This window comes from Helianthus annuus, chromosome 15, assembly GCF_002127325.2.
Source record: "Helianthus annuus cultivar XRQ/B chromosome 15, HanXRQr2.0-SUNRISE, whole genome shotgun sequence".
Taxonomy (NCBI): Eukaryota; Viridiplantae; Streptophyta; class Magnoliopsida; order Asterales; family Asteraceae; genus Helianthus; species Helianthus annuus.
Window position 1 is genome coordinate 111,761,178 of NC_035447.2, and position 9,134 is coordinate 111,770,311.

The window sequence follows — 9,134 nt, forward strand, 5'->3', positions numbered from 1 at the left end:
TTGATAAAAAGGCTTTCTTATTATTTCCTAGATTTTTGAGTTATTATTTTAAGAAAAAGTTTTCAAAAGATAATGCCCATGTGCTCATACAGGGTGCTCCTCTTCAAATAAACAGTTTAACTGCAGAAACATTCACAAGGATGTTAAAACCTTCCAAAACACAAGCAGAGGTACCTGAGCAGACTTTAGCAGCTACCACTGCTCCTCAGGTATCTGCTGTTGAGCCCACTGCTCCAGGTGATCATAGTAGTACAACCACTGCTATGCAACCCACACCTGCCATTACCAAAAAGCCCAAAAAGAAATCATCCAAAAATCCCCCCAAACCTGCAAAAAAGGTAACTCTGGAAGATGAGATCCTAGAGAAAATACCTGTGACAACACCAATGTCACTAATAACCACTGCTGCTACTTCCTCACAACAGATGGAAGAGAGATCTCCACCTTTGCCTAAAACTCCTCCTGCATCCTCACAAAAGGATCAGGTTGTAAGCACAGGGACACCAAATTATGATGCTCTAGAATCACTTGATTCTATCATCCACAGCCCACCTCCCGGGGCAAATTCGATTTCTACACCAAACCTCACAGCTCAAATTCCACCCCAAATATTACCCTTGTTGGATGCAGTTGATATTGCCCAGACACAAATCAGTTCTTCTCACTCACCTGTAAATGAGAACATACCTCAACAAGTGACTGAGTCTGGAGTCTTTATCTCTGTTAACCCACCAACATTTGAGGAGGTTACAATGCTGGAATTACCTGTAATTCCTGTCAGTAGTTCAAGTGGAGTAGCAACTACAAGTGTTGGATCAACAGATCTACATTTGGCCAGTTGTTTCATCAATCAGACTCCCTTGAAGGCAATTCCTTCTATAGAACCTTTGATATCCACTAGTGAGTTTAGTTTGACCACTGGTACCATCAAAAGGTTATCAAGTGCTGAAGGAAGAAGACCCCGGTACCAAGAACAAGGGGCATCGATGGATGACTTTTGGAATTCATTCCCTAAGTCAAACATTGATACAACCACTACAGGTGGGAAATCAGATGATCCCATTAAATTGGGTGATGGTTTGAAATATCAAGAATTGACGGAGAGGGTAGACAGAATTGACTCAACTGTTACAGACATCAAGAAAATGTTGCAACAGTTGTTAAATTCACAAAAGTCCACACCCACTTCTGCACCACCATATGTTCCATCTACTTCTACTACACCATCCTCTGATCTCTTTGGGAGCTGTTTCAACCACTGCTCCACAAACAAAGAGAGTATGCTGATTTACAACATGAACTCCACATCCAACAAATTAGAAATCTCATGGAGTCAAGGTTTAAAGACACTCAAGCTGATATCAACGCTATCAAGGCCCACATACTGAACAACACTGGCACTGCTCCTCCCACTGTTCTCTTTATTGATAACCTACCACCAGATAATGCCAAAAAGGGGGAGAAAATCAAGCAGTGGAAGAAGAAGGGAGTTGAAGATGGTCTTTATATTGAACCACAAAAAGATAGCATGGCTAAAGACATTCCCTTGCCAGATGGTAGTAAAAAGATTGATGTTACCACAAATGCACTTGCTGAAGCAAAAGCAAGTGTAAAAATGGATAGAGAGGCTAAGGATAAATCCAGGTGGAATTAGGAGAAAAGAGCTTTTATGGAGCTGAATGAGCAGGGTATTTCTGAGCCAAAGGATGACAAAAATCCTGAGCCAAAAAGAAAGAATCCCACTAGAAAAGTGAGAGAACCCAAACACACACCATCCAGACCCACAAAGCATGCTTCCAAACCACTTTCCAAAAGCCCCAAACATCAATCTTCCACCCAAAGAGCTGTTGTAACACCTGCTGTATCAACAACTGTTGGTACTTCAGTGGTTTCAGCAGGTGTTAGACCAAAAACCACCACCTCAACTACAACCACTGCCCCACCAAACATTCCATCACCACCAAGGCAACCATCACCTCCTGCTAAAATGCAGAAGACTTCTACTGACACATCAGTAGTTGTAATGGCAACATCGATTGAAACACCAGTTGTTTCAACTGCTGTTAGTCAGTCACCTATCACTTCCATCATCACCTTTCAATCGACTATCACACCAAAATCAACACCACCTAAAAAACCACCTGCTCAAGAGCAGAAGACATCTGCTGACACATTAGTAGCTCTAATGACAACAGTAGATGAAACACCTGTTGTCTCAACACCTGTTAGTCAAAACACCACCACTACACTCCAAGTCATATTCACTCCAATTAAAAAACCACCAACAAACACTTCTTCACCAAATAAAATTTACACCAGAAAAAGCAAATTTCAGTCAAAAGATGAAGATGTATCAGCACCCGTTCCTCTTTCATCTGTACCCTACAATGTGATTCCACCACAACCATTCATTCCACCAACTCTAGCCAATCCAATAAAAGATCTAAAAATTCTTGAAGGCTATAACCCTGCTAATATTACTCCAATAGCTGCAACTTACCCACTGGAATTGGAAGCTGTAAAGAATGAAATGAGACAATTCTACACAGAGGATGATTCTTCAAAAAGAAGATTTCCTTCTCTCATAGGCTTCAGAGATCCAGCAAACATGGATGAGTATCTAAAACTCAAAGCCAGGCAAGCTGATATGAGAGCTAGATTTGAATGTAAAGATCAAGGTGACAAAGCTATTTCTGAAAGAATGCAATTCTTGCTCACTAAAGTTAGACAAATGGAAGACTATGCAAGAGACCTGAGCAAAGAAATGTCTAATCTGCCACCTGAAGCTGACCTACAAAAGGAAATGAGAAAGGATTATCTTGCATTCATTATGAAAGAAAAATTCTATCCAGCTAAAGAAGAACAGTTCAGTGAATGGCCACTCATTGCTTTAAAGCATGAGGTGAACAGAATTGAGAGGATAAAAAATGATCCAGGTATGAAAAGGTCAGCACCAAACTAGAGTAAATACAAAAAGGCCATTGATGATCTTACCTTGGAGTATAAACAAAAGAAGCAAGAATTGGTTGATGCAAAGGTAGGGACTGCCAAAGCCATATCAAAATGGACAAGGCAATATACAGATGAGGCTTATGAAAGGCTAAGAAAAAGAAGAATGACAGATCCTAACTTACCAAAGAAGCCTAGAAACAAAAGTACTGATAAGCCAAAGAAGCAGGTCCATACTTCTGAACCACTGTTCACATCAGCATATACCTCTGTCATTGTGTTAAACCAAAGGAAGAGGCAACAGCTGACTGATGCAGAAGAGAAAGAAAAAGAAGCGGAATATTTTAAAGAAGCCATCAAGAAAATGGCATTAGAAGAAAATAGCTCAGCAAAACCTCAAAACCTTGCCAACAAATTATTGAACAGACCATCATCCCCAAACTCATCAGCAAATAAACCTCTCCTAAGAAACCCATTGGGTTCAAAAATACTAAAATGGATGTCTGACCAAAAGACCCATGTATTGACATTGCTCAGATCCAATGGAGAAGTAAAGCACATATCAAGGGAACAAGCACTGGGCCTGGGTGTGGAAGAACTACAAGATCTCCTTGAGCTTGTACTATGCAGGGATGAGGATGATACAAGTTCCATGGATTTTGAATTGCAATTTAAAGGTCAAGTTAGGGAACTTCTGATGAGACAATAAAGATCCAGAATAATGAAGGGTTTTGGCATCATCTGTTCCAGGGGGAGATTGTTGGGATTGAACCCTACAGAGGAACAGATGATGTAAAGCCAAAACTGGTTCAGAACAGCGGATTCTATATAAGCAGTGGTTTACATTAGACTTTCCCCTTGAAAGTGATTCTAACAACTGATGTCTTTTATCAACTGTTCTACTACAACAACTGTTATCTACAACAACTGATGTTCATTCAAAGACTATTGAATACTAAGTACTAATGGTCAATCTACTGCCTTGACTCAAGTGTTGCTAAAGACCAAAGCACTGCTAGGACTGAAGCAGTGATATGAAGAAACAGTAGTTTAACCTGTCTTTGTATTTTTGTATTGTAATCAGCTGTTTGACAACAGTGCTTGTACTAGATCAGTGGTTGTAGGTTGTTAGGTTGCTAAGTGTCACTTTCATGATGATGTCAGATTAGATTCTTCAGTGGTTTGATGTGCACTATAAATAGAACAGTTTGCACTGTTCTATTTAAGGAGTTTTCTCCTTCAATTCTATCATCTTGTACGATCAACCATAGAGCTCGAGCTGAGGGGGAGTTTTAGTATGTAAGCATGCATGTAATCCTTTGATTATAATCTTTCGACTCTAATGAGATTCACATGTTTATGAAAACTATTGTTCCTTTGATTGTGTTTACAAAGTTTGTTCTATTTCCGCTGCATTAGATCTCTGTTTTACATTCATTCATTGTTTAATTATTACAAACAAACACAATCATGAGGACCTCAGATCCTAACACATTTTAGCCCCTATGGTTTGGTTTTGTTATGATTAGGACACCATTCCCTCTTTTATCCACATATCTCATGTATATAACTAGGTTAAATATTCCTAGTTAAATTACTAGTTTTCGGGGAGGTTAACAACCCGACTTAATTCAAGCCCCTATGACCCGTGCCTTTAATAGACTTTTAGTCACTAAAAAGTATTTGTTCACTTTTTATTTAACATTAGATTTATTTAATTAAATCCCAATATTTATCAGGTATAAATATTTTACCACGACGGTATTTTACCCGCTCTTCGATATTAACGTAGTTTAATTACCAAACCCATTTTTGGGGTATTACAGGGAGCACAAGGGGTGTTCGAACATAGTCTAGAAATCGTCGTTGGGTTCAAAAGACCAGGGATCCGAATGAAACCTCTCTTGGGAAGTTGTTAGTGGAGAGTGTTCTTTCCTCTAGAGTATTTGGAATCGGTGCTTTGAGTAAGTGGGAGCAGGTGGAGATTGAGGATGCGTCTATAGTGGGTTTTGCCATTACTGGGTCTGTGATGACTATATTGGAGCTATTAAGTGCTTCAAAGGGCCTTTAAGGTAACTAATGTGAAAGGCTACTGCAACTAGGTGGATTATTGAAATCTTAGCGTGTCCTTGTGGAATTGGAGGCTTGGAGAACTTCTATTGTTGAAGTTTTATCTTGTTCATGGAACTGGAGGCTTAGAGGATTTATGTTGTTTGATATTACTAGAGTTACTGGATGCGGGGTTTGGATTGGATGACAGTTTGTGGATTATAAAGTCTTCAAGTGAGAGATTGTTGGGCTAGTGAAGACTTTTTTGGGCCGGTTATTTAATTAAATAAGACCCATTATGGTTTCTTATTAACCCTAGTTTACATCTATAAATACCCCTCATTGTAATTGTAATCTTGTGCCTTGAGGTTAATGAAATAACCTAGTTGTAGCCCGTGGACGTAGATCCCTCACTGGAATCGAACCATGTAAAATCTTTGTGTTGTTTTTATCGTTTCTGCTGCGCCACTTGATACCTAACAAAAATGTCGTGTACTAAAAACTAAGAGCACCTACAAACTAAGAGCACGGAACGACGTCATTTTTGCTGGAAAGAAAGCAACAGTGGACGGAATATTTGGAGAAATACAAGTGATGGCTTATACATGGATCAAAGATCGAAATTTGGGTGAAATTTAACTTCAGTCTGTAATAAAACTTTGTTAATTTGATGTAAACTTGGGTGACTATCAAAGGGAATGGCTAAAATGTTGCTAAAACCTCACTGGTAATATTCGTCTGTATATGTTTTTGGTGTTGAATGAATGATAATTAACGGTCCATCTAGCTTACAAAAAGTTTATGTTTAACGTGTCTACGGAGAAATAAATGTTGGATGAGTACCAATAAAATTAAATGACATGTTGCTTCCCGTAAGGTAAATTTATTGGTAACGTCCTTGAAAAGGGCACACATCCCAAACACTTTTAGTGATTTAAATGTAATTTTCCTTTTATTACACCATATTCAAACATGTGGGATTTATCATATATATTTGCACCAACATGTGGGATTTGTCATATATATTTGGACAGATTCGTTTGCATCTTTTCTTAAATAAAATATATATCAAGGGAGGCTTAACGTATTGGAGGCAAAAAAGCAAACTAAAAATTTGAGCCTTTTCCTAAAGGTCATGTTATAAGCCCTAAAATAAAATCAACCCTGAGCAAAGAGGTTGTAAATTAACCAAACGCTTAGTGAATAGTTTGTGAATCGTTTGATGGGAAGTTCGTTTACATTCGTTTGTTTAATAAATGAACGAACATGAGTAAGAAATTTCATACGATTTGAGTTATATGAACGAACATGAAAAGATGTCTCGTTCATTCGATTGTGTTCGTGAACGTTCGGTAACGTGTTCGTGAACATTCGTTCATGTTTGATTGTTTATGTTGTTCATGAAAAAATTTTGTACTTTTATTTTATCTAAACTTTTTATACTTTTTAATCTTTGTTTATTTTATTACCCTAACAATTAAAATAGGAAACCATATTCCCGCTATGATTATGCATCATTCCCCTTTCATTCCTCAATATTCACATCGACCACCATTCCAAGATTATGGCTTCAAGTTTCAGTGTTGCTCCCTCTGTCCTTTTACCTCTAGCCTCCATTGCTTTTGCCGATTTTATTTTATTGTCCATTTGTGTTCGTGATGTGAACCGTCTATAAACACGTTCATTTCCTTAATGAACGAACAAGAACATAAAATCTCGTTCGGTAAGTATTCAAGAAACCGTTCATGAACACATTTATTTCCTTAACGAATGAATCGTTGGGTTCGTTTACAGCCCTACAAGCAAAGTATTAAATTTAACTAAATTTAGTCTGGCACTCTAGCTCTAAAAAAGCAGCCCAAAACAAGTCTAATCTGACTATGAAATCAACTTAAATTCATAATAAAATCAGTATAAAATCATATTAAATATCAGAGTAAAAACAGCAAAAATTCATGAATTTGATAACTTTGTGCAAGTATACTAATATTGTAGATTTTAGACTTAATTTAGGTTAATGATTAATTGTTGTAGCTATATACATGCAGCATTTTTAAGTGAGTCATTGGTGGGTTGAACTAGTTTACATGTCGGGTCTTTTTTTGTTCATCTTTGAGATTTTGCAAAAGTTATACGATTAGTGTTTTATAACCTTACGAAGTGTATGTCTAATCAAAAAGATTAAAGTAGACATAAAAAAAAGGACAGGTGACTCAAACTACAAAAAACTATCTGTCAAAACTGTAAGCTTAACATTATAATATCATATTATATATTAATATATATTCTTTTTTAAAGAGAGGGGGGGCTAATATTTGAGGGCTTCCCTGTACTACTATTGGGCCTGCCCTATATAATAACAAACTATTAACTATTTTTTAGTTACAACAAATAAACAATATGCACTGTGAACTATTGAATAAGCATGTGGTATTGTGATGTATATAATATATTATACTAGTAAGGTGCCCGCGCGATGCGGCGGGAGCGACAAATAACCGATGGTTCGCTTTAGCCGTAACCGATTAACCAAAAATTATGAGTTGGTTTTTCTTATGACGTTTGTCATAATCAAATTAGCTTAACCAAACTTCCCCAGGTTGAAAGACTTAAAAAGATTTACCCTAGACTACCATAATCTTTCTATGAAAAACTACGTACTAATTATTAGTTTTCAGCTAGCATTATGATTTTTAATAGAACAGTGTAATTTCACTTTAAATGTAGACTTCTGCAAATAATGTCAAGACCCGATACACGACAATGAGAATTAATGGAGTCAGAATCCCGTTGCAATTTAAAACAAGATAAAAACTACCTCTACAACTTTAAATCTTATGACAACAATAATAAACTGGCACTTACTCTCACAAATGAAGTTCATCATCCCACATTATAAAGGAAGTTCACCAAACTTCCCCTAGACTAATTTTATGCTTGTTGTGTATAAGTGTTTGCAAGATTGGGGTTTTTTTGCTTCAGAACCCATAAGGGTATTAAATTTGACAGTGGTTGTGATGAAGATGACATTTTCTATCGCTATGAGTGACCAAAACACGAACCCCTTTTCCAGCCAGACGACAACACACCCACCTTCTTCTGGAATTCGCCAGTATTGCAAACTTGTTTGGCTCTACCTATAAAATTGTTTGGTTAAACAAAGACTTTGACGATAACACTTATGTATCATTAAAAGAAACAAACATTACTATAACTAATATAAAAATTGCAATAATTTGTTACCTTAGGGTGCATGCTAAGTTCTGAACGGTAATTGTTGGTGGAAAATATATGGCTATTGGTTTTAAAAGTTTAACTTCTAGGACCATGATGCTTACTGGGAAAATTACACAATAAAAAATGGTGATACAGTGTGCTATTATTTTCCTTACAAAGAAGTATGCTTAATGGACATGTAGTTTCTCCTAAAAGGAGACTCGCTGTCTCGCTACATATTAAAGTAGATGCAATTAATCATCTCCCATTATTATTAGGGTAAAGAAAAAGTTTTTGCCAGTTAGTTATACCTCACAAAAGATGATTTCATGGGTCATTTTTTAACATATTAGCTGGCCCACATTACCAACTATGTTGTTGGTATCGGTAAGCTTTGAAAGTACTCGGGAGTTTGTTTTTTACCTATGTAATAGATTTTTTTTTTTTGCTGTTTATTTCTGTAGAATTTTAATTTGATGAATAAAATCTAATATTTGATATCACAACTCACCTCTAAGTCCCCAACAAGGACATATTTTGACCCAACCTAAACTGCAAGATCCATGTCCTCCACAGCAGTTCTAGCTTTCCAGCCACCGACATCTTCAATTGCTTTATATGCCATATACCAGCAGTCCCTAATGCCATCAAAATTACCTTAATGCTCATTAGTTTTACAAGCTGATTCAAATACCAAATTCACTAAACAACAAAACTTACTCAATTTAGTAGGAACATCATAATTGGTAAGTCGTAATTAGAAACAATGTTGTAATGAAATATATAGGGTGAGGGTATTGACACCCCCCTCCCCTTTTTGTGTGCACACCCCCCCCCCCAGAGGTGGCATATAGGGCAATAAGGGGCGTATACAGTGTGAAAGCAATTAATGTGCCAAAAAAAGTGTTTTGATAAGCCTC

At 37.0% G+C, this 9,134-nt stretch overlaps 1 protein-coding gene across 1 annotated transcript; it reads left to right on the plus strand.

Moving 5' to 3' along the window:
- Positions 1 to 1,669: 1,669 nt before the first annotated feature.
- On the plus strand, positions 1,670 to 2,962 carry LOC118487511 (uncharacterized protein PB18E9.04c-like). Its single transcript, XM_035984416.1, has one exon. The coding sequence runs from the start codon at positions 1,670 to 1,672 to the stop codon at positions 2,960 to 2,962; it is 1,293 nt and encodes a 430-aa protein (XP_035840309.1).
- Positions 2,963 to 9,134: the final 6,172 nt, after the last annotated feature.